Source organism: Rana temporaria, chromosome 2, assembly GCF_905171775.1.
Source record: "Rana temporaria chromosome 2, aRanTem1.1, whole genome shotgun sequence".
NCBI classification, from domain to species: Eukaryota; Metazoa; Chordata; class Amphibia; order Anura; family Ranidae; genus Rana; species Rana temporaria.
The window spans coordinates 506,163,979-506,189,227 of NC_053490.1; the positions used below are offsets into that span (position 1 = coordinate 506,163,979).

The 25,249-nt window shown below is 46.0% G+C and overlaps 2 protein-coding genes across 5 annotated transcripts; both read right to left on the minus strand.

Moving 5' to 3' along the window:
• Nucleotides 1-638: 638 nt before the first annotated feature.
• Nucleotides 639-8,358, minus strand: LOC120928700 (potassium voltage-gated channel subfamily E member 2-like). Of its 4 annotated transcripts, XM_040339695.1 has the most exons (4): nt 8,263-8,285; nt 3,461-3,547; nt 3,267-3,325; nt 639-1,150 (listed from the first exon to the last, which is right to left on the minus strand). In XM_040339695.1, the coding sequence occupies exon 4, from the start codon at nt 1,137-1,139 to the stop codon at nt 786-788; it is 354 nt and encodes a 117-aa protein (XP_040195629.1). In that variant the 5' UTR covers nt 1,140-1,150; nt 3,267-3,325; nt 3,461-3,547; nt 8,263-8,285; the 3' UTR covers nt 639-785. The 4 variants fall into 4 exon arrangements, with proteins under 4 accessions (XP_040195629.1, XP_040195628.1, XP_040195630.1 ...); XM_040339694.1 differs by lacking the exon at nt 3,461-3,547 and having other exon boundaries at nt 8,263-8,324; XM_040339696.1 differs by lacking the exon at nt 3,267-3,325.
• Nucleotides 8,359-21,454: 13,096 nt separating this feature from the next.
• Nucleotides 21,455-21,796, minus strand: LOC120928370 (potassium voltage-gated channel subfamily E member 2-like). Its single transcript, XM_040339468.1, has one exon. It carries the CDS (start codon nt 21,794-21,796, stop codon nt 21,455-21,457), a length of 342 nt encoding a protein of 113 aa, XP_040195402.1.
• Nucleotides 21,797-25,249: the final 3,453 nt, after the last annotated feature.

A 25,249-nucleotide genomic window follows, 5' to 3' on the forward strand; every position in this document is an offset into this window, starting at 1 on the left:
CCCCCCGAACCCCCGTTTTACTTACCTGACCCTTCGAAAGTCCCACGTGCGTCCATGTGATCGTCTTCGGTTCCCAGCCTGGCCGTTGATTGGCTAGGCTGGACGGATTGATAGCAGCGCAGCCATTGGCTGGCGCTGCTGTCGATCACAGCGGATGACGCGGCGTGCCGGGGGGCGGGGCCGAGTGATACAGTCGGCGGCCATGCCCGCCACTGTATCACGGGAGCGCGCTCGCAAAAGATTTCCACCATGCTTGCTCGCTCGCATGAAGGTAGAGAGCTTTTGCGAGGGGGAGCCGGGACAGCCGCCGAGGGACCCCAGAAGACAGGATTAGGGGACACTCTGTGCAAAACGAGCTGAACAGTGGAGGTAAGTATAACATGTTTGTTATTTAAAAAAAAAAAAAGTTTGCCTTTAGTGACCCTTTAAGTCTGCCTTGCTCATTAATACAGTTCCCCTTTGTATTCTTGTTTTGTCACCCTGGTGGAGACTATAGGCAGATGTGCCAACCCACATTGCACATCCATGCTCCACCATTGGCACTATAAGGAAGCCGGTCCAGGGGAATGATTTGCAGGCAGCCCTCAAACAAATCCACATGAAAATGGCCGCAGGAGTAAAGCAGCAAATACAAAATATGAACATGGAAATTATTTATGATGATTATCATACACAATGTCTTCCAGTTAGGGGTTGGATGCACTTTAACAAACTGCGATTGACATCTAACCACATCTGTTTGTTGCCAGGATTATTTGGATTCTTCTGATCTGTCTAGCCATTGCCTATGGAGAGAGTGGAGCGGAGTAAGACCTGGCAGCCGGGTTTTCCAGTGTCACTCCAACACCCTTTTTATTGAAGTCAGTTTCAATATATCTGCTGTAGGGATCAAGCTCATCTGTGGTTTTGTGCCTCTTTGACCTGGTGGTGCTCACCAGGATGGCCACAATAATGAAGGAGAACATGCCGATCATCACCATTAGGTAGAGGATGACGAAGTTGAAGTTCTCTTCCTCCAATGTGTTCTTAAGCTGTTTTGCAGCTATTGACTGATTGTTCTTCACGCTGTTCATGTAATTTTCAAAGACTTTCTTGAAGGCATTTTCTATGGTCTGCGTGAAGTTTGCACTTACGTACATGTCTGTTGACTCTGAAGGACATAAATAGTTGTGTGTTATAGTTATACCATAGCCAACCAAGCACTGTTCACAGAAAAAGCATTCAATATGGTTCCTATGAAAAATAATTCACCCCTTATAAGTTTTGGGGCAGATTCACAGAGCAAGTACGCCGGCGTATCTACTGATACGCCAGCGTACTTTTAAATTTCCTGCGTCGTATCTTTAGTTTGAATCCTCAAACCAAGATACAACGGCATCTGGGTTCGATCCGACAGGCATACGGCTTCGTACGCCTTCGGATCGCAGATGCAATACTTCGGCGTCCTCTGGGTGGAGTTTGCGTCGTTTTCCGCATCGGGTATGCAAATGAGCTTTTTCAGACGATCCACGAACGTACGCGCGGTCGTCGCATTCTCTTACCTCGTCTCTAGTCGGCTTTTTCCGGCGTATAGTTAAACCTGCTATTTTGTGGCCTATAGATAGACTTGCCATGTTAAAGTATGGCCGTCGTTCCCACGTCGAATTTAGAATTTTATTTTTTTGCATAAGTCGTCTGTGAATAGGGATGGACGTAAGTCACGTCTAAGTTAAAAAAATGACGTCCTAGCGTCATTTAGCGCAATGCACGTCGGTAAATTTCACGACGACGCATGCGCAGTTCATTCGGCGCGGGGACACGCTTCATTTAAATGAAACCCGCCCCCAACCCGCCCAATTTGAAATCCGCCGCCAGAAATACACTACGCCGCCGTAACTTACGGCGCAAATTCTTCCTGGATTCGAATTTAAGCCAGGTAAGATACGGCGGCGTAGCGCATCTCTGATACGCTGCGCCTGTCCAATTGTATGTGAATCTGGCCCATAGTTTTTATTTTTTATTGTCATAAATACTGTGTATACTCCCCTATAAATTAGTTTATTGGGTTCACCTTTGGTCGCAATTAGACCAGAGGTCTCTAAACATTTTGAATAAAGTGCCAGTTTACTGTCCTTCAGAATTTTAATGGGGCCAGACTGTGACCAGTTGGAGTAGAAAATGCCCCAACATCAGTAGGAGTAAACAATGCCCCTTCATTGGTTTTTGCTGGGAGGACTAGTGTCCCATTGAAGGTATTGGTGGGAGTAATAGTGCCCCATTGTTGATATCAGTGGGAGGAATAGTGTCCTATTGTTGGTATGAGTGGGAGGAATAGTGTCCTATTGTTGGTATGAGTGGGAGGAATAGTACCTTATTGTTGGTATCAGTGGGAGGAATAGTGCCCCATTGTTGGTGTCAGTGGGAGGAATAGTGCCCCATTGTTGGTATCAGTCGAAGGAATAGTGCCTTATTGTTGGTATTCGTGGGAGGAATAGTGCCCTATTGTTTATCAGTGGGAGAATAGTGCCTTATTGTTGCTATCAGTGGGAGAAATAGTGCCCTATTGTTGATATCATTGGGAGGAATAGCACCCCATCATTGGTGTCTGTGGGAATAATAGTGCCCCATCATTGGTGTCTGTGGAAGGGAGAGCACCCCAACATTGGTGGGAGGAATGTTGCCCCATCACTGGTGTTGGTGGAAGGAATAGTGCCACATTATTCGTGTCAGTTGTGGATGGAATAGTGTTTCAAGGGCTGGATGGAGGCAAGCAAAGGGTCACATCCAGCCCCAGGGCCGCACTGTTGCTTTAGCAGTGTGTTTGTGGTCATTGTCCTGCTGGAAGGGGAACCTCCGTCCTAGCCTCCAAATCACACACAGGTACAGGTTTGGTCAAGAATATGCCTGTATTTAGCACCAATCATCTTTCCCTCAACTCTGACCAGTTTCCCAGTCCAGACTGCTGAAAAACATCCCCACAGTATAATGCTGACACCACCATGTTTCACAGTGGGGATGGTGTTCTTTGGGTGATGTGATGTATTGGGTTTGAGCCAGACAGCGTTTTCTTTGATGGCCAAAAAGTAAAATTGTAGTCTCATCAGAGCAGAGCACCTTCCTCCATACATTTTGGGAGTTTTGCAAACTCAAAACATGCCATTTTGTAATGGCTTTCTTCTGGCCACTCTGCCATAAAGCCCAACTTTATGGAGCGTACGGCTTATTGCCATCCTATGTACAGATACTCCAGTCTCTGCTGTATAACTCTACAGCTCCTCCAGGGTTACCTTAGGTCTCTGTGATGTGATGTAATGATGCGCTGAAATCACCCCTAAATGCTGTACATCTAAAAAAGATGAAGTATAAATTATATTCATGAACCTAAATAGGTACTGAGTGAACTGTGACAATCCTGCCAAAAAGTGCACCAATAAGTGCCAATGTGATAAGAGCAACAATATGCAAATCATAGTCCATTCACCTGAACTAGGTAAGAAGTGATGGTAATTTCCTGTGATACTGTCTTCCTTCCACCCTGCTTCACCCGACCACTTGCATACGACACTTCCTTAAAGCGGGAGTTCACCCAAAAATCAACTTTCTGCAGTTAGATCCAGCATACTGCTGACATCTGCAGTATGCTGGTCTTTTTTTTTTGGTACTTATCGTTTTAGCGGTATTTCTTCTATGGCTCCGAGCGGGGATTACTTCCTGGTATAGGCGTTCCCGAAGACAAGCAAGTTGATTGACAGCCTTCGATAGCGCGTCACGGCTTCCGAAAATCCACACGAGTGACACTCGGCAATTTACGGCGCCTGCGCAGTCAGCTCTACACGGCAGGCGCAGGTGCCGTAAACAGCCAAGTGTCACCTCGGCTGTTTTCGGAAGCCGTGACGTGCTATCGAAGGCCGTCAATCAACTTGCTTGCCTTCGGGAACGCCCATTCCCTGCAGGATTCCCCGCTCGGAGCGATAGAAGAAATACAGCTAAAACGATAAGTACCAAAATAACAATAAAAAGACCAGCATACTGCAGATGTCAGCAGTATGCTGGATCTAACTGCAGAAAGTTCATTTTTGGGTGAACTCCCGCTTTAACCAAAACGACGGCTCATATGAAAAAACAAACGACAAAACAAGACCTCATTGCGCAATATGTAGCGCCAAATATAGAAACAGCACGACGGCGATACGATCGCACTTACAAATCCTTTGGACAAAACAAACGTGCAGCCTCGCTCAGTGTAGCGATCTCCTCATGCGGTGTCCGACACCTTCTGTATAGGTAGGACCGCTGTCTCCTATGGCAACAAATCTTGTAACAGTCACTAACAGTACTGTAGTTGTATTTAACTATTGGTAACACAAATAGTTCTCCTCGCACTCTACAGTCTCTCACTGTAGGTCTTCACTCAGCAAGCTCCCAATCTCTCATTAGACTCTCAGACCCAACCGCCACTGGATCTCTAGAGCTCTTCCACTTACATAACTGGTTATCTTCCTGAAGCGTCACCCCTGCTTCCAAGCTCGGTCCCTGGCTTGGCACTCACTGATGCTCCTCAAGTGTCACCTCTGCTGCCCCGCTGGGTCCCTGGCTTGGCACTTGCTGAAGTTTTCCCACTTTTTCACCGTCCCCGGTTGGTGAGAATACTGCTCTGGTACTGGCTCCAGCTCACTCACAGTGGTCTCCAGTATCAAGGTGGATGGTCCCTTTGTGGCGACAGCTTCCCCTCTAACTCCAACCACAACTGGTTCCCTGACCGGCTGAACCGTTACTCTCGGTTGGACTCCAATCCTGCAGTCCCAACAATGCGCTGCTTCTGGATAGGCCCTCAGAAAGCCTAGCAGCCAGATGTCCCTGGGATAGGCCTTATGCCGCATACAGACGGTCATTTTTTGTGATGAAAAAAAATGACGTTTTTGAAAATTTAAAATGATAGTGTGTGGGGAAAACGTTGTTTTATGTCTTCAGAAAAACGACCAAAAAAAAATTCGAACATGCTCGAATTTTTTGTGTCATTTTTCAAAATGTCGTTTTTTGTGTCAATTAAAATGATAGTGTGTGGGCAAAACGACGTTGAAAACGACGTTTTTAAACCCACACATGCTCAGAAGCAAGTAATGAAGCGAGCTTCAATGGAACAGAGTGCCGTCATACGTGCTGAACGTAACATCGCTTTGCTAGAGCATTTTGAAAAACGATGGTGTGTATGCTACATCATTTTTGAAAATTAAGTTTCAAAAATGTCGTTTTTTTTCATCACTTAAAACTTCATTTTTTTTTATCACAAAAAATGACCGTCTGTACGCGGCATTAGGCTTCCGTCCTAGCAGCCCAGGGCAGCATAACACACATCCACCCAGACAGCTGTCCAGGTGGCACAGAACCCCGATCACCTGACTCCACCCAATTGGCTGAGACACCCCATCAATTCATAACCTGACCTTGCTAAGCCCTTGTCTATTTAATATCACCAACATAACGCCCCCTAGCGACAGAAGGTGCAGCAAGTCCAGAACTAGAGAGGAATCGGTGGACCTACTAACAATTAACCAAGACAACTACCACCTGGCAAACTAAATTTACTAGCAACCCTGTCTAAACACCAGGGGCTGGATTCAGATACATTGGCGTATCTGTCCGCCCGGCGTAACGTATCTGAGATATGTTACGTTGCTCTAACTTTGGGCGCGAGTTCTTTATTCAGAAAGAACTTGCGCCCTTAGTTACGGCGGCGTAACGTATGTGTTGCGGCGTAAGGCCGCGTAATTCAAATGGGGATGTAGGGGGCGTGTTTTATATAAATTTTGAATGACCCCGCGTATTTAACGTTTTTTTTTTGAACGGCGCATGCGCCGTTCGTGAAAACATCCCAGTGCGCATGCTTGAAAATCCGCCGCAAAACGTCATTGGTTTCGACGTGAACGGAAATTGCGTCCAGCCGTATTCGCAAACGACTTACGCAAACGACGTAAAAAATTCAAAACTCGGCGCGGGAACGACGGCCATACTTAACATTAGCTACCCTTCATATAGCAGGGGTAACTATACGCCGGAAAAAGCCGAACGCAAACGACGTAAAAAAAAAGCACCAGGCGGTCGTTCGTTTCTGAATCGGCGTAAATACTCATTTGCATATTCCTCGCGTAAAAATACGGAAGCGCCACCTAGCGGCCAGCGTGGAATTGCAGCCTAAGATCCGACTGTGTAAGACACTTACACCTGTCGGATCTTAGGGATATCTATGCGTAACTGATTCTCTGAATCAGTCGCATAGATACGACCGGCCGAACTCAGAGATACGACGGCGTATCAGGAGATACGCCGTCGTATCTCTTTCTAAATCCGGCCCCAGGGTGCTACATCAGCATTTACAGGAGCACTATTAATACCTGCCCTTCTAGTACTATCCCATCTCTGTACTCTCAAAGTTTTTGAATAACAAGATATTTGACCAAAAAACTCACTTGTCTAGTAGTGTTGCTCACGAATATTCGCATTGCGAATATTCGACTCGAATATAGCATATTCGAGAAATCGCGCTATATTTCGAATTTTGCGGTGAATATTCGCAATTCCGAATATTCGCATTTTTTCAATTTGATTTTTAAAACAGATCACATCCTATCGACGTCTAAAAGCATTGCTGGTATGATTAGAGACCCTGGGCCGAGTAGCTAATCTGAGGCGATCCTTTTATGTTGCCAAATTGAAAAAAAAAAAATTGCGATTTTTCGCTATTGCGAATGCGAAAATGATTGCGAATTTTCGATAACTGTGGTAGGAGAACTCTGATTGTCTCTGATGCAAAAGGGGGGGGCTTTGTGTATGTGTATGTTATGAATATTTGTATGTTTGATATTATTTTTTTTTGTAAGAAGGAAAAAATTGCGCATACCTTAAAAAAGGGGAGAATACAGCAGCAACTCAAAAATGTTATACAACATAAATTAATACAAGACAGAAAATGGAGTCGCTCTACAAGAATAAAAAATATGTCTAGTGACAAGACATGTGGGCAAATTATAAAATAAGCAAGCGCAAATAACTTGTGAAATACACAGTGAAACAAATATATAAAGAAATATAGTCCCAATAATAGAAAAATAATCTTTCATAAAAATGTCTTTGATATGTGAAGTGAAAAAAAGTCCAAAGCATGCAGCATGAACGTGTTCAATCTTCAAGGTGTTTGATTGACAAACGGCTGTGACAGATGGATAGAGTAAAGAATCACCACCAATGCAAAACACTTTTTATTTTGTATTGTAAAATATCACGAATATTCTGAGCCAATCAGAGTGCTCCTTCCGCATTTGCCGAATATTCGCAATTATTTTGTATTGTAAAATATCAAGAATATTCTGAGCCAATCAGAGTGCTCCTTCCGCATTTGTCGAATATTCGCAATTATTTTGTATTGTAAAATATCAAGAATATTCTGAGCCAATCAGAGTGCTCCTTCTGCATTTGCCGAATATTCGCAATTATTTTGTATTGTAAAATATCAAGAATATTCTGAGCCAATCAGAGTGCTCCTTCTGCATTTGCCGAATATTCGCAATTATTTTGTATTGTAAAATATCAAGAATATTCTGAGCCAATCAGAGTGCTCCTTCCGCATTTGCCGAATATTCGCAATTATTTTGTATTGTAAAATATCACGAATATTCTGAGCCAATCAGAGTGCTCCTACAGCATTTGTCGAAATTGCGCAATAAATATCGCATTCGCATGTTGCGATATTTCGATAAAATATCACGAATATTCTGAGCCAATCAGAGCGCTCCTCCAGCATTTCTCGAAATTGCGCAATAAATATCGCATTCGCATGTTGCGATATTTCGATAAAATATCACGAATATTCTGAGCCAATCAGAGTGCTCCTACCGCAGTTATCAAAAAATCGCAATTATTTTCGCATTCGCAATAGCGAAAAATCGCAATCATTTAATTTCGATGAAATATCACGAATATTCGAATTTAGCGAATATATCTCGAATATTCGAATATATATTCGAGATATATCGCGAAATCGAATATGGCATATTCTGCTCAACACTATTGTCTAGGTCCATCAATCATGCCATGGTCACTTTTTTCCTATTCTGGTGTGAAAAATAACTAAAGCTGCTGATACTGTATGTATCTGCAGGATTTTATGCACTTCACTGCTGCCACATGATTGGCTGAATACATAATTAAGTGCTAAATAAAAAAGATATATATATATATATATCAAACAATAAATAAAGGATTTAAAAAATAATTTTGCGTACTTACTCTTAAGGATGGAATTAATGCGTCCTGATCATTTCATACTTCAGCCACCTCTAAGACATTGAACTTGTATGCTTTGCTATATAAACCTCATGCCTTTTATCTTATCGTAGGGACAAATATTAGTATAGAGTGTGAATTTCTATTGTTTCACATTTCTGCTCTGGTCATGTGATGTAATATTCATAAGTCATGACCTTGGGGATACTTTTAAGGCACAATATAGCCTCCTATTTTCCTGTTTACACGGTTTCATTCTGTCTTTACTTCTGAATATTACAATAAACGTGGACATCCTCAGGAAATTTTCAATAGACGCAAAATGTTTCAGGAAACAGAATACAACACTACTAATAGGAAAATGCAGTAACCTCATACAGTACATTGGGTTTGTAATAATAAAAAAATTAGACCCAAAAAACATCTTATTTTTTCTTTGTTAGCCATTCAAAAAAAATATAATATATATATAGGGATGGCCTGTTACCTTTATAGCTCCGACGTGACCCAGGGATGGACTGGCCATAGGGACTACAGGGAGTTTCCCGGTGGGCCGATGGCTCAGTGGGCCGTTTTTTAAAACAGAGATGCTGCTTGGAGGACTTTTTCTAACGCCCTGGCAGCACCCCAGTGTGAAAGAACTCTGGCTTTCACACCTGGACTGCAGCAGAAGCGTTTTTCAATCGCTTTACAGGCGCTATTTTTAGCCCAAAAGCGCCTAAAAAAACGCCTCAGTGTAAAAAGGGGTCCTACACTCACCCCCTCTCTTTTACGCTCACTCTTTTTCTTACACTCACCCCCCTCTCTCACCCGGGGCAGCATTTTATTGAATTACAGTGGGCCGGTCTGGATGAAGTCCAGGGCCAAATTTTGGTCCCAGTCCAGCCCTGCCGACGTCTAGGGTAGTTGATGAGAGAAGCAATGACGGAATGTCCAAACAGCAGGTGTCTTTTCTTGTGCTTTATTGATACCAACATGGTAAACGATAAACTTGAGGTAGATAGGAGAGATGTATGAAGAGGAGAAAAACAGCAGATTCAGGCTTAAACAATACAGAAGCAGTCCTGCTTCTAACAGCACTTTGCTTTCGTCGCCCCTCAGCCGAGGGGGTATAGTGTACCTGGACAGGCCACTCACACCGACCTGGCAGCCAGAGTATCACTCGGAACCTTGAAGAAGAACAAGTCTCTGCCACAGACCTGATGCAAATGAATATCAGGGAGGAACCTCTGCCACAGGCCCTTTCCCAGAACGTAGATCGTGAAGTAAAATCTTCCTTAGTGGATTTAGTACCTGAATCTCCCTCAGGTAGTTCTCAACTGGTCACCGACGGACAGGTTGCTAACATCCAACCTCTCAGTGTCCGGTCACCTCGATCCCCGAAGGATTGTCGAGGCCCTGTTGGATCGCCTGCCTCTCTGGCTCTCCTCAAGCTGACTCCTCACCGAACAGCACAACTCGCTTGGGATCTCTTCTGAAAAATTGGGGACCCGGTCAATCACTGGGGCCCCGCCATAGCTTCAGTTGCCCCGGGCCAACAGGGTCCCGGAACTAAGAACACCGCGTAAGCACGTGCACCCCGGCCTGGTAGGCCAAATCGCTGGGGCCCGTGATGCGTGGCCACCCTGAAGGTGGGTGCCACACCCGGAACAAGAACCCCGCCCAATGGCGTCTGTTCAAGAAGTACCCACCCCCAGCATGCCCCACGAGGGAAAACCCCTCCCAATCGGCTGCTGGCAAGAGGCGCTCCAGACTGAACTCCACTACTGCCACCTGTCGCCCCGGGGTGGAAAGGCATCTCAAGAAACACAGAATGAACCGACAGTACAGCCCAGCTAGAACAGAGGCCCAATTTGCACAAATCACTTGGATGAGAGCTAATAGCATCTGGACTGAAAGTACACAGGCGCTACACACTCCCCCCACTAAAATAGACACTGTCCCAGTGTCCCAACAAAGGCATTCAAGCCTGAATGCCTGAACCTGCTTTGACAGTAAAAGAGAGAAAGATAAAAAGCATATAAAACTTTGAAAGATAAAACAATATTTTGTACAAATATCTACAGTAAACACTATGACATTACACATTCCTAACTATCTAATCTGCCCCATTCTCCGACATCGTTGATAGAAGGTCAACAACCTGCAAAACAAAATTGAAAACATACACACAAAAAAATAAAATATCTTGTATATTAGCTATATATATCTATAGTCTATAGTCAAATGAGGCTGCAACTTTGTGGACCAAGGCGAAACCTCCTTTCCTCCCAAAGAGACATTTGGCGCTACACACACACATATATATATATATATATATATATATATATATATATATATAAATATAATGTATTAGTTTGGGATGGAGAGGAGAGTATTATTGCTGTCTGTGCCCCCTTGTGTAGGAGATTCACCCTCTCTATTTGTCTTGTTTACCATTTATCATTGAAAGTGAAAGAAAATCCCAAATTCAGATTGTCCCTATACAGTAACAGGAAAGAAGGTGAAATCTTCCAATGAGGGCAATAGTTCTGGTGACAGCCATGGATTCCTCCGTGCCCCATCAAATGCTGCCACTGTGACATATGCCCCCCTCCCCGCCCACTCGCTGTCTGCCCGGGACTTACCATGTCTCAGTGGCGGGTCAGGCATGCGGGGGATGGTGGTGAGCGGTGGGACCATGCAGCGGGTCATACAGTGGCTCCTGTGTTCTCCATGCATCTCCTCCCTTCTTCCTGATAGGTGTCCAATCGCAGCGCCTGTTCTTTCAGCCAATTGGGTGACGGGTAACAGACCCGTGCAACTAAAGCAAATATGCATTTGCTTTTCTAACACACCTGGGTGGGCTCCGAGCGCAATGCTTTGTGCCACAAGTCCACCTTTTTTTTAGTCTATTAGAGCCTATGGCACCCTAATGGACGCACCTCCACTGGACAGTGGCCTCTTTCAGCAGGCACCCTGCAATGCCGCGTACACACAATCGGAATTTCCAACAACAAAACCGTGGATTTTTTTCCGACGGCTGTTCGCTCAAACTTGTGTTGCATACACATGGTCACACAAATGTTGTCAGAAATTCCGATCTCCAAGAAAGGTAACGTACAACATTACAGCGAGCCAAGAAAAATTAAGTTCAATGATTCCGAGCATGCGTAGGATTTTTTTGCATCAAAATTTGGATACACACGATCGGAATTTCTGACAAGAACTTTTGTTGTCTGAAAAATTGAGAACCAGCTCTCAAACATTTGTTGTTGGAAATTCCGACCGTGTGTACTCGGAGAGCCTATTTATTCGGGTGGAGTCAGGTGATCAGTGTTCTGTGCCACCTGGACAGCTGTCTGGGTGAACGTGTGTTGTTTTGCCTGGGCTGTTAGGCCATAGTTTGGGCCTATCCTGGGTACCTCTGACTGCCAGACTGTCTGAGGGCCTATCCAGAAGCAAGAGAGCAGCGTAGGGTTGGGATTGCGGCTTGCAGTCTAACCAAAAGTGACGGTTCTGCTGGCCGGAAAACCTGTCATGGTCGGAGATAGAAAGGAAGCTGTTGCCAGTAAGGGATCATCCGCCTTATTACAAGGGACCACATTGAGTAACTGAAGCAAGTACCAGAGCAGTATTCTCACCAACCGGGGATGGTGAAGAATCAGGAAACTTCTGTGGGAATCAAGCCAGGGACCCAGACAGCGGAGATGACGCTTGCAGAGCAGCCTTGTGTGTCAAGCCAGAGACCGAGCAGGCCAGTGGGGTGAAGCTTGAGAGGTATCTAGAGTGCCAAGCTAGGGTAGGGTGACCAGACATCCTCGGTTTCCGGTCCCCGGATTGCAGTGGCGTGGAGGGGGGCATCTGGTACTCTCGCCCCGGGTGCAACATTTGGGGGGCGCAAAGTCATTACTGTGCCCCCCAAGTGTGTTGTGTTGCCCCCCCCCGCCCAGGGACACCTGTAGTCCAGCCTGTCCCCCATGAACCCTCTGGTGCGGGTGGCCCGTGTGTGTGTGAGAACATCGGAGGGGAGGGCACAGGCAGCGCATACGGCAGCTATTGGAGAAGATCTTGGCAGGGGATACTGAGGAGCGGCTGGGTGTCGGGAACAGTGACCCGGTGCTGGGGAGAGCCCTGCTCCGATAGATTATCATGGAGGCCATGGAGAGATGAGTAAAATCAACCGATCTACACTGTTTATGTAGGGAGGGGGTGTGAGTAGTGCAGGAATCAGGTAGGTCAGTGTAGTGGTCAGTATAGAACTCAGGTAGGTCAGTATAGAACTCAGGTAGGTCAGTGTAGTGGTCAGGTAGGTCAGTGTAGTGGTCAGTGTAGGAATTAGGTAGGTCAGTGTAGTGGTCAGTGTAGGAATTAGGTATGTAAGTGTAGTAGTCAGTGTGGGAATCAGGTGGGTTAGTGTAGTGGATAGTATAGGAATCGGATAGGTTAGTGTAGTGGTCATTGTGGGAATCAGGTAGGTTTATTTTAGTGGATAGTGTAGGAGTCATGTAGGTCAGTGTAGTGGTCCGTATAGAACTCAGGTAGGTCAGTGTAGTGGTCAGTGTAGGAACTAGGTAGGTCAGTGTAGTGGTCAGTGTAGGAATCAGGAAGGTTAGTGTAGTGGTCAGTGTGGGAATCAGGTAGGTTAGTGTAGTGGATAGTGTAGGAGTCATGTAGGTCAGTGTAGGGATAAGGTTGGTCAGTGCAGTGGTCAGGTAGATCGGTGTAGGAATCAAGTTGGTCAGTACTACTGTACTAGTGGAAGGGACTCAGGGAGTGCTAAAAGTCTGGCGAGGGGTGCAAAGTTTACCATTAAAAAAAATCTGTCCCCGGATTTCATTTTAAAAATCTGGTCACCTTAAGCTAGGGACCCAGCAGAGAAGGGGGGGTGACGCTTGAGGAAGATACCACCGTGAAGATTGGATGAGCTCAAGGGATTCAGTGGCAGTGAATCGGTGGGTCTAGTGAAAGACTGGGAGCAGCTCAGTGCATTTGAGAACTACAAGGAACGATTGTAGTGAAAGTGAAGGAACTCTATAAGCTTTCTTTTGCATTCAAGAAGTGTCTGGTGCCCAATAACTTTAACTACTCTACACCCACCATACCTCACAACCCACCAAATACAGAAGGATGTTAGCTATCCCTGGCCCTGGAGGTCCTCATTAGATCAAAGAAGGCCTGGAATCTTGCTACTGTACATATATATGTATATTGACACTTTGGGCCAGATTCAGATACAAGATACGACGGCGTATCTCCTGATACGCCGTTGTATCTCTGAGTGCGGGAGGTCGTATCTATGCGCCTGATTCAGAGAATCAGTTACGCATAGATATCCCTAAGATCCGACAGGTGTGAGTGTCTTACGCCGTCGTATCTTAGGCTGCATTTTCAGGCTGGCCGCTAGGTGGCGCTTCCGTATGTTTACGCGAGGAATATGCTAATTAGGTAGATGCAGCGATTCAGAAACGTACGCTCGGCCGGCGCAATTTTTTACGTCGTTTACATTAGGCTTTTTTCGGCATATAGTTACCCTTGCTATATGAGGCGTAGCTAATGTTAAGTATGGCCGTCGTTCCCGTGCCGAGTTTTGAAAATTATACGTCGTTTGCGTAAGTCGTTCGCGAATAGGGCTGGACGTCATTTACGTTCACGTCGAATCCAATACGTCCTTGCGGCGTACGTTTTATTTCACTGAACAATAAAAAGAGGATTGCTCAGAGCTGGGTTAACTCTGTGTGGCAAGACTGGGCACAGATGATAGGAAATCTTGTTCTCTACATTGTGACATCAAAAAAACATTGGTGCAGTCTTTTCTGCAAATATCTCCTTAAAGGGACACTAAAGGCAAGATTTTTTTGGTTTCAAAATAGCAAACATGTTATACTTACCTCCGCTGTGCAGTTCATTTTGCAAAGAGTGGCCTCGATCCGTGTCTTCTGGGGTCCCTCGGCGGCTGTCTCGGCTCCTCCTCGCAAAAGCTTTTCACGTTCATGCGAGCTCCCTCACATGGTGGAAAGCATTTGCGAGCACGCTCCCGTGATACAGCGACGGCCATAGCCGCCGACTGTATCACTCGGTCCCGCCCCCCGGCGCGCCGCACCATCCGCTGTGATTGACAGCAGCGCCAGCCAATGGCTGCGCTGCTATCAATCCGCCCAGCCTAGCCAATCAACGGCCAGGCTGGGAACCAAACAGGAGGACGAGAGCGCGCATGGGACTGTCAGATGTTGGGCGGTGCTGTCAGATGTTTTTTTACCTTAATGCATAGGATGCATTAAGGTAAAAAAACGTTTACCTTTACAACCCCTTTAACCACGTAGGTTAAGGAGTTATTTCTTGCACCTACAGGTAAGCCTTAACCACTTACCCCCCGAACCATATTGCTGCCCAAGACCAGAGTACTTTTTGCGATTCGGGACTGCGTCGCTTTAACAGACAATTGCGCGGTCGTGCGACGTGGCTCCCAAACAAAATTGGCGTCCTTTTTTTCCCACAAATAGAGCTTTCTTTTGGTGGTATTTGATCACCTCTGCGGTTTTTAGTTTTTGCGCTATAAACAAAAATAGAGCGACAATTTTGAAAAAAATGAATATTTTTTACTTTTTGCTATAATAAATATCCCCCAAAAATATATAAAAAAACATTTTTTTTCCTCATTTTAGGCCGATACGTTTTCTTCTACATATTTTTCGTAAAAAAAATCGCAAAAAGCCTTTATTGATTGGTTTGCGCAAAAGTTATAGCGTTTACAAAATAGGGGGTATTTTTATGTCATTTTTATTATATATTTTTTACTAGTAATGGCGGCGATCAGCGATTTTTTTTTCGGACATTATGGCGGACACTTCGGACACTTTTGACACATTTGTGGGACCATTGGCATTTTTATAGCGATCAGTGCTATAAAAATGCATTAGATTACTATAAAAATGCCACTGGCAGTGAAGGGGTTAACACTAGGGGGCGGGGAAGGGGTTAAGTATGGCTGGGTGTGTTCTTGGTGGGGGGGGGGGGGTGGCCTCACTAGGGGAAACACTGATCCTCGGTTCATACATTGTATGAACCGAAGATCAGCATTTCCCCTGCTGACAGGACCGAGAGCTGTGTGTTTACACACACAGCTCCCGGTCCCCACTCTGTAACGAGCGATCGCGTGTGCCCGGCGGCGATCGAGCCCGCCGGGCACACGCACGGGAGTCGGGGGCGAGCGCGCGCGCGCCCCTAGTGGCGGCTGGGAGAGAGGACGTCATACTACGTGCTCTCGCCCAGCCGAGCCAACTTGTCGACGTATAACGGCGGTGGCCGGTCGGCAAGTGGTTAATCTAGGCTTATCTGTAGGGCCAAGTAGGTCTGTAAGGGTTTACAACCACTTTAAAGCTCCAGGTAAATAACTAAATAGACAGATAAAATACATATAAGGGAACTGTTTTAACGTCTACAAAAAAAGTAAAAAAATTATTTCTGTTAATTCAGTCTTAGGATTTACACTTTATAACTGTACAGTGAAAGAAGAAGCAGCGTGCTGAGGAGCTAATTTCTTTATCACCCTGCTATATCCTTCTTTCACGATGCAGCACACAAGACTGGCTCCTTATACTACTTCTACCTCTCCCATACTTGTTTCAGGCTAATAACAGCCCAAGAGAATGTTTTGTACATATGTTTTAGCATTATATGTATAGTATGTATGTACAGTAATGGCATTTAGGTTTTATTTATTTGGTAATGTTTTTATTCTGGGACATAGCAAATTTACATCTGAATATTTCGAAATTACTCAATGCAGCCAGCTGGTGGGGCAATTGAGTCGGTTTTAAACTAGCAATGAGAAAGTGGTACTGGCGTAATTGATTTTGTTGTAAAGTTACTGATTTTGCTGTTGGTAAATTATTTATAAATCAAAAACTGTGAATTGTGTTTTTTGAGTTGTTTAGGGGAAATTTGCTTGCCGATGTAATTTTACTGCAGCAGATCGGCTCGTTCCCACGGACCGTCGTGGCTGTACATCGGTCCCTTTAAGCGGGATAACACAGCTTGGGTGCCGATGCTCGTGACCGGCTGTCACGATGACCTCCGACTACGAGTGATCGCAGGCACGAAAAGCAGAACAGGGACATGTGTGTGTAAATCTGCAAAATGCTAAAAAAGCACTAAAAATGCCTAGGTGTGAATCAGGCCTGAGGGCCCATTCACACAAGATGCAGTTGACTACATTCCAATGCATTCAGACAGTCCAGAATCCAAGTTCTTCTAGGGGCTTAGTTCACACCATTGCAGTTCAGTGCAGCACAGGGAAAAAAGGTACAGCATGCTGCAATTTTCGGCACCGCAAACATGTAAAAAAACACTTGCAAACGCACTGCACATAAAATCTCTACCCCAAAAAAAGAAGTGATCTCACAGGACAAATGCGGACATAAAAATGCATGTGAACGCAGTGGCGGCTGGTGCTCCAATTTGTTTAGGGGGCGCAAACGAAACAAAAAATTGCAGCCTCACTGTGCCCATCAAATGCAGCCACTGTGCCATCTATTGTCACCACTGTGCCATGCCATCAAACGCAGCCATTGTGCCATCAATTGTCACCACTGTGCCATGCCATCAAACGCAGCCACTGTGCCATCAATTCGCACCACTGTGCCATGCCATTAAACGCAGCCACTGTGCCATGCCATCAAACGCAGCCACTGTGCCATCAATTGTCACCACTGTGCCATGCCATCAAACGCAGCCACTGTGCCATCAATTGTCACCACTGTGCCATGCCATCAAACGCAGCCACTGTGCCATGCCATCAAACACAGCCACTGTGCCATCAATTGTCACCACTGTGCCCTTTAATTGTCACCACTGTGCCCTTTAATTGTCACCGCTGTCACGCTGTGCCCTTTAATTGTCGCCGCTGTGCCCTTTAATTGTCCCCACTGTGCCCATTGTCCCCACTGTGCCTATTGTCGCCACTGTGCCCATTGATGTCGCCGCTGTGCCCTGTAAACTGCCCCTCCCCCCCCCCCCTGCCCGGCACTTACCTTTACCGGAGTCAGCCATCCACGTCCCTCGATGTCTTCTACCGCCCTCGATGACTGACAGGCGTCTCAGCCAATCAGGTTACCGGTAGCCAGAATAGGCCAACCTAATTGGCTGAGACGCCTGTCAGTCTTATACAAGGAGCGCATCCCTAGTGCGTTCCTTGTATAAGCTTCCGGGACCCGAGGGCTGTACTCGGAAAAGCCTATCAGAGCCCTAGGCTCAGCCGCCAGACAAGTCGCCTCCCATTCTATTCCCCAGAACCGTTCTAATAGGAGCGACACAAGTCGCTCTGACTTAGAAAGAGGTTCTTGTACGACTTGGCGCGGCTCGGGGCAATTTGCATTGACTTCTATACAGAAGTCATTTTGCTAATCGCCTCTGAAGTCGTCTTCAGGAAGACTTGCCAAGTCACCCCCGAAGTCGTGCCGCCGCAATGTGAACCGACTCTTACGTTTGATCAAAGCCAATGTTTCCTAACGACCTCAGTACTGACATGTTTCAACCCCTTCATTACCAGGCCATTTTTCAGTATTTTGAGACAGAAAGAACTTTCTTTTAAAGGTATTTAATAACCTTTGGGATTCAATTTTTTGCTATAGAAAGGAAAAAAGACCAAAGAGTTTGAAAAAAAAAACTGTTATGCCAAGTACACACAACCGGTTTTCCCGTCGAAAAAAAAAAACATTGGCCTGGATTCAAAGAGAATTGCCCCTTATCTGCGGAAGCGCAGGGCAGCGTTTTTGCCCTGCGCCCCCGCAAATTTACTGCGCTACCCGCGATTCACAGAGCAGTAGCTCCGTAAATTGCGTGTGCGCTGTGTAAACTTGCCCTGCGTAAGGGCGCCTAATGTAAATGATCCCGTGGGGGCGGGAATCATTTAAATTAGGCGCGCTCCCGCGCCAAGCGTAGAGCGCATGCTCCGTCGGGAAACTTTCCCGACGTGCATTGCAGCAAATGACGTCGCAAGGACGTCATTTGCTTCAAAGTGAACGTGAATGGCGTCCAGCGCCATTCACGAATCACTTACGCAAGCGACGTAGATTTCAAATATCGCGACGCGGGAACGACGGGTATCCTTTAGCATTGGCTGCCCCTACTATTAGAAGGGACAGCCTTACGCTAAACACGCCGTACGGAAACGACGTAACTTGCGTACGCAGGGCTCGCGCAACATTGTGAATCGGTGTTAGTATGCAATTTGCATACTATACACTGAGCACAATGGGAGCGCCCCCTAGCGGTCAACACAAAAATGCAGCCTAAAATATGCGTGGCATAAGAGCCTTATGCCACGCAGATTTTAGGCTGCAGTCGGCGTTACGATGTTCCTGAATCAGGAGCATTCGTAACGCCGGGGCAAGTAAGCAATTGCGCTGTGTAACCTATGGTTACACAGGCGCAATTGCTTCTTGAATCTGGGCCAATGGTTTTCCCGAAGGAATTCCTCTCAAGCCTGCCTTGCATCCACACGGTCACACAAAAGTCCGGTGAACTTTTGTCTGCCAAGAGGACAAAAGGGGGTAGCCCTGGGACTTTGAATGAGGTGAGAGAGGCTCAGCCAATGTTCACAACCAACAATGAGACAAAATCAATTTATTATTTTCAAAGTGTTATGTAACGAAGTGGCAACAACGATGAGTGTGAGTTACCTGGCATAATAGCCAATGTACACAACACAAGTGAAAGTAAATATATAAAGATTTATTACAATTGTTGTACATCAATGAGCAACAGTAAAACTTGAAAGTTGCAGGGCCGGTGGATGCACATAAACAATAAACAAATAGAAAATGTACATACATGTAAACAGAAGTATGTAGACATAATACAGACATCAATAATAACCAGCATGTACAGGCATAAAACAAGCATCGATAAAGCCCTACTAGTTTCGTGAGACCCTGCTCGCTTCTTCAGGGGCGGATGTATGAATGTTGTATCCATGGGCTGAAAAGAATTGCCAAACGCTGGATATCAGGATATCGGCCGTGTAGTGCATCCAGCTCGGGAGCTGAGGAGACGGAGCAAACAAAAGCCACAACAAGGGAACATCCGGAGGATCAGCATGGTCTGGATGGAGGTATTTCTGACTGCAGTCTCCACTAAACCTCTTGTGATCATGTCTCAGTTTGTTCTTAAAGATGTGACTGCTCTATCCAACCATCAAGTAGTGGAACGAAATTCCAGCCGTGCTGAACGTCCAAGATATGCCCACAAGGGCCCGAAGGCTCCGCCCCCAGTGTCATGTACGGGCGGTGACGCATAGGAGTCAGTAAGACGTCCACCGCCAGAGGGGGTCTTTTTGTGTACTAATAGGGATGGAGGTGTTAGCGGGGTCACACCAGACCTTTATTTTCTTTTTTTTATTTTCTTTTTCATTTTATTTTTTTGTCTGCCAAGAATGCGGTGACGTAAAAGACTACGACGAGCCGACAAAATGAAGTTCTATGCTTCCGAACATGTGCATTTTTTTTCGGAAAAGCATACAGACGAATGGTTTTCCCTGCTCTCTTTTTTTTCTGGCAGTTTTCCTGTCTGAAAAACTGTGATGGAGCATACACATGGTCGGAATTCCCAGCCAAAAGCTCTCATCGCAGTTTTTCCGATGGGAAAACCGGTCGTGTGTACGAGGCATTACCCTTACTTTCTGTTGTAAAATACTGTATTTATCGGCGTATAACACGCACCCTAACTTTATGAGGGAAGTTTCAGGAAATTAGCAAAAGCAGCCCCAAGGGTGGCGCCATCCGAATGAAACTTCTCCTTTATAGTGCCGTTGTACGTGTTGTACGTCACCGCGCTTTGCTAGAGCATTTTTTCACGATCGTGTGTAGGCAAGGCCGTTTTAACGAACTTTTTTTTTTCTAGACCATTAAAAATTTAATTTTTTACAACCCGAAAAACGGTCGTGTATACGCAGCATAAGACCCTGAGTCATGCTCGGGGAATAATCCTCACTTAGAATGACTATGCATGTCTAGGTTATTTTATATGCTTTTTTGTTTAATCACATTATATCTAATAAAATGTGATTAACCACTTCCGGACCGCCGCATGTACATTTACGTCGGCAGAATGGCACGGACAGGCACATTGGCATACCTGTACGTCCCTGCCTAGACATAGGTCGGGGGTCCGATCGGGACCCCCCGTACATGCGGCGGTTCCCGTGGCCTCAGGAGCTATCCAGGACGAGGGGGCGCGGCTATTCGTTTCTAGCCGCCCCCTCGCGATCGCTCCCCGGAGCTGAAGAACGGGGAGAGCCGTATGTAAACACGGCTTCCCCGTGCTTCACTGTGGCGGCTGCATCGATCGAGTGATACCTTTTATAGGGAGACTCGATCGATGACATCACACCTACAGCCACACCCCCTTACAGTTGTAAACACACACTAGGTGAACCCTAACTCCTACAGCGCCCCCTGTGGTTAACCCCCTGCAACTGTCATTTTCACAATAAACAATGCAATTTAAATGCATTTTTTGCTGTGAAAATGACAATGGTCCCAAAAATATGTCAAAATTGTCCGAAGTGTCCGCCATAATGTCGCAGTCACGAAAAAAATCGCTGATCGCCGCCATTAGTAGTAAAAAAAATTAAAAAAGTAAAACTATCCCCTATTTTGTAAACGCTATAAATTTTGCACAAACCAATCGATAAACGCTTATTGCGATTTTTTTTACCAAAAATAGGTAGAAGAATACGTATCGGCCTAAACTGAGGGAAAAAAATGTATATATGTTTTTGGGGGATATTTATTATAGCAAAAAGTAAAAAATATTGAATTTTTTTCAAAATTGTCGCTCTATTTTTGTTTATAGCGCAAAAAATAAAAACCGCAAAGGTGATCAAATACCACCAAAATAAAGCTCTATTTGTGGGGAAAAAAGGACGCCAATTTTGTTTGGAAGCCACGTCGCACGACCGCGCAATTGTCTGTTAAAGCGCCGCAGTGCCGAATTGTAAAAACCCCTTGGGTCATTTAGCAGCATATTGGTCCGGTCCTTAAGTGGTTAAACAAAACAAGATAGTACGAAGCCCCCAAAGTGACTTTTTTTTGCAAAGTAGACACCGTAAGGTGATCTAAATATTTTTTTGACAGTTTTTTTAAATATAGAAACATGCTGATATTATTTTTATTTAGAAATTCGTCTTTTGGCTGAAGAAAATGTGATCAAAGAGTCACTCTACTGTCTTGTTTTCATGGCAAAGATTTTTAGCTCCCTGAAAATATTCAATTGTTGAGTCGGATTCCACCAAATTGCAGTTATTGAGATACTGTTCCCCCAGCTGGTCATATGATCTGGATCTGATTGCAATCACCAACACGGCAACAATGAAGAAGGAAAATATGCCTATGAAGACCATAATGAAGGTGACGGCTCCCACAAGATCATCGTGGTTTATGGTCTGTTGGGTCTTCTCTTCTGGTTGGGTGGTGTTCTTGGAAGCATCAAATGCTGTGATCAGCAGGAACTTGACAAAGGTGCCCATTGATAATGTGAGGTTCCCAAGTTCCGACATAGTAAGGAAGAGCTTCTGCAAAATTAAATGGTTAGTTAAAGCCAATCTCATCCTCATCATTCTGTCATTCAATGTTAATAATAAAAAAATAAAAACATAGTAGAACCAGTCTTTCTCAAAATGTCAAGGCATTGATAACGTGGCCTAAGTTTACCAAGTCAAAAAACAATTAGCCAGTTATAGGGCCAGATTCACAAAGAGATACGAAGGTGTATCGAATCAGATACGCATAGATAGGACTAAGATCTGACAGTGTTGTTACACTGTCGGATCTTTTTTTAAATTTAAAAATGGCGCCGGGGGCGTTCCCGCTGATTTACGATAAATAATATGTAAATCAGCGAGATACGCAAATTCACGAACGTACGCGGACCCGTCGCAGTGTTCTTACGTCATTTACGTAGCGGTTTTCCGTCGTATACTTACCCCTTCTTTTATCAGGCGCAGCCAATGTTAAGTATAGCCGGCGTTCCCGCGTCGAATTTGAATTTTCCTACGTCGTTTGCGTACGCCGATTCACGAACACGCGCGTCGCAAGTCCCGCTCACGTCGCAACTAGTGACGTCAGTGGGAGCAATGCACGCCGGGAAATTCCCCGGACAGCGCCTGCGCATTTAAATCGGCGCGGGAACGCGCCTGATTTAAAAAGTACACTCCCCTAGCCGCGGAATTTGAATTCCGCCGGGGGAGTTAGGATCCGCCGTCGCAAGTTTGGAGGTAAGTTGTTTGTGAATTAGCCACTTGCCTCCTAAACTTGCGGGAGCGGATCTTAATTCACGTAGATCGAGCGGATCTATAGATCCGCTGCGCTACGTGAATCTGGCCCATTGACTTTATCTGAACTCTGACCCTCCCCCACACACCTTTTGTCAGTGGCAGCCTGCCCATTGGGGGCGCAGGGGCACCACCCACCTAATCCATTGCGCCTGGCCCCTAATCTCTATGCCGGGCGCCAGACGCATGGATTTAAAGGGCCCGGATTCACAAAGCACTTACGCCAACGTATCTCAAGATATGCCGACGTAAGTACAAATGTGCGCCGTCATATCTATGCGCCAACCCACATACTAAGATACGCCCAAAAATAGGCTTCCTACGACTGACGTAACTTGCCTACGCCGGTGTATCGTGGGCGCATATTTACGCTGGGCGCATTGATTTTCTATGCACATATGCAAATGAGGGAGATACGCCGATTCACGAACGTACTTGCGCCCGGCGCATAATATACACGGTTTGCGTAAGTCGTACGTCTGGCGTAAAGTTATTCCCCATATATGAGGCGCAACCCATGCAAAGGTATGGACCAGGGAACACAGCCGTCGTATTTTACGTCGTTTACGTAGTACGTGAATAGGGCTGGGGGTAGGTTACGTTCACGTCGTAGGCAGTGATCCGTCGTATCTTAGGGAGTAGTTCCGACGTGATTGTGAGCATGCACACTGGGATACGTCCACAGGACGGCGCATGCGCTGTTCGTTTTAAGTACTTGTATGGCACTCGGCCCATCATTTGCATGGGGTCATGCCTCATTAGCATGGCTCACGCCCACTTCCACCTACGACGGCTTACGCCGATGGAACCCAGCGTAGATTGGGAGGCAAGTGCTCTGTGAATCCGGTGCTTGCCTCTCTGCGCTACGACGGCGTAGCGTATATTAGATACGCTACGCCGGCATAAATATGCGCCAATGTATGTGAATCCGGGCCAATGTGTTTTGTTAATTTTTAAAGGACTGCACCACGAGTCCACCCATTTATGTGACATTAGCGAATGAATATTGCAGCCAACACATTTTCACTTTTTAATCCTCACTGCTGCCTGAGTGCATTCCCTACATCACCTCCCCCATCACATTCTGTCCCATCCTGACTTTCTCAACATAAATATATCTAGAGAACCGGATGGTTATTGTCACATCTTATGAAGTGGTGGGTTCTTGTTTCACGTTTAGTTCCTTTTTGGTTGGTGGTTCATTGTTTTACATGTTTATATACTGTTTACACTGTTTTAAAGCAGAGGTCCGCCTAAAAAAAAAAAAAAAAAAAATAAAAGCCAGCTTACCTGTCCAGGGTGCCCGCGATGTCGGCAGCCGAAGCTGAGCAATCGCTCGGCTCTCAGCTGCCCCCGCCTCCATCCTCGGTGAGGGAATCGGGAAGTGAAGTGTTGCGGCTCCACTGCCCAAGTTCCCTACTGCGCATGCGCAAGTCGTGCTGTGCGTCCTAACTGGTTCCTGCTGTCTTCTGGGACCTGTGTTTCCCAGAAAACAGCGGGGGGAGGGGTGTGACCCCCGCGGGAGTCTATACCCGGAAGTGTTTGCAAATACCTGCATTTCACAGGTATCTGCACCCCCTCTCCCCCCTGAAAGGTGCCAAATGTGACACCGGAGGGGGGAAGGGTTCCGAAAAGCGGAAGGTTCAATTTTTGTGTGGACCTCCGCTTTAAGTTGTGGGGATATTGATATGGTCAATTTGATAGAAGGTCATTAGTTATGGAAATTGCGCTATACGCTTGATTATAGGTATGGTAAGTCTTTGTTCGTTTGTTCGTTTCGTATAGAAGTGATTTTTTTTTTCAGTGTTTTGGATAGCCTACAGATTTTAATGTAGCATCCTCTAGGTAGGTGCTACATTGAGGATTTTTGCTTAAGATTAGGTAAATAAAGGCAGGCCTGGCTGGCAGTTTGTTTTAATTTGGTCTGGGCTGGGAGGCTCAGGGTAGCAGCTGGTGACTTACAGACAGGATCACTGAGACCTCCCTCTTCTTTCTAGAAGATTCTAGAAAGAGAGGAGGAGAGGTGGAGCTGCCTGGGGTATTCTGAGGATCCCTGACCAATCCTCAACCTGGATTGGCAGGGGGCAGGCCTCCTTAAATATCCAGGGTCAGCCCAGCTAGGGAGGAGTTGGAGTTGTTCAGAGCTTTGGAGGTTTGACCTTGGGCCTGCGCTCAGGTGCAGATGGAGCCCTTCAAGAAATAGTGGAGGTGTCCTGGACAGGAGGCACAGGAGAAGCAAGAGAGGACAGCAGGGGAGAGCATTTCCGTGCAAGTCTCCAGAGGGAGGAACAACTGGTCTCAGCCAGGAGGGCTGGTGAGTGACCAGCACTGTCAGGAGGCCTTGGGAGGCATGCCTGAGAGGACTTGGAGGATGCAGTCTGGAATGGGTGCAGAGCCAGTGGAGAGGACTGTGGCGTCAGGGGCAGTGGACAAGGTCAGCTGCAGCCAGGAGGGCTAGCAGGGCCTGAAGATGGGTTACTGGGCTTAGTAGCCACATGTTAGGACAGATAGCACCAGGAACTTTCTATTTGCTACACTATAGGGGCCCGCGATCCCTGCCTGCAAAAGGCAATTGCTAGGGCCTGGCTGAGCCAGTGTCAGGCCTAACCACGCGGTGCTAGCTGTGCCTGGAAGCTTAAAGCGGAGGTTCACCCTTGGAGAGCACTTTTTAGCCTTAGA

What these genes read in the sequence shown, in the direction of transcription:
- LOC120928700 (XM_040339693.1), bottom strand. Translation starts at nt 1,139, where the DNA reads ATGTACGTAAGTGCAAACTTCACGCAGACCATAGAAAATGCCTTCAAG.
- LOC120928370 (XM_040339468.1), bottom strand. Translation starts at nt 21,796, where the DNA reads ATGTCGGAACTTGGGAACCTCACATTATCAATGGGCACCTTTGTCAAG.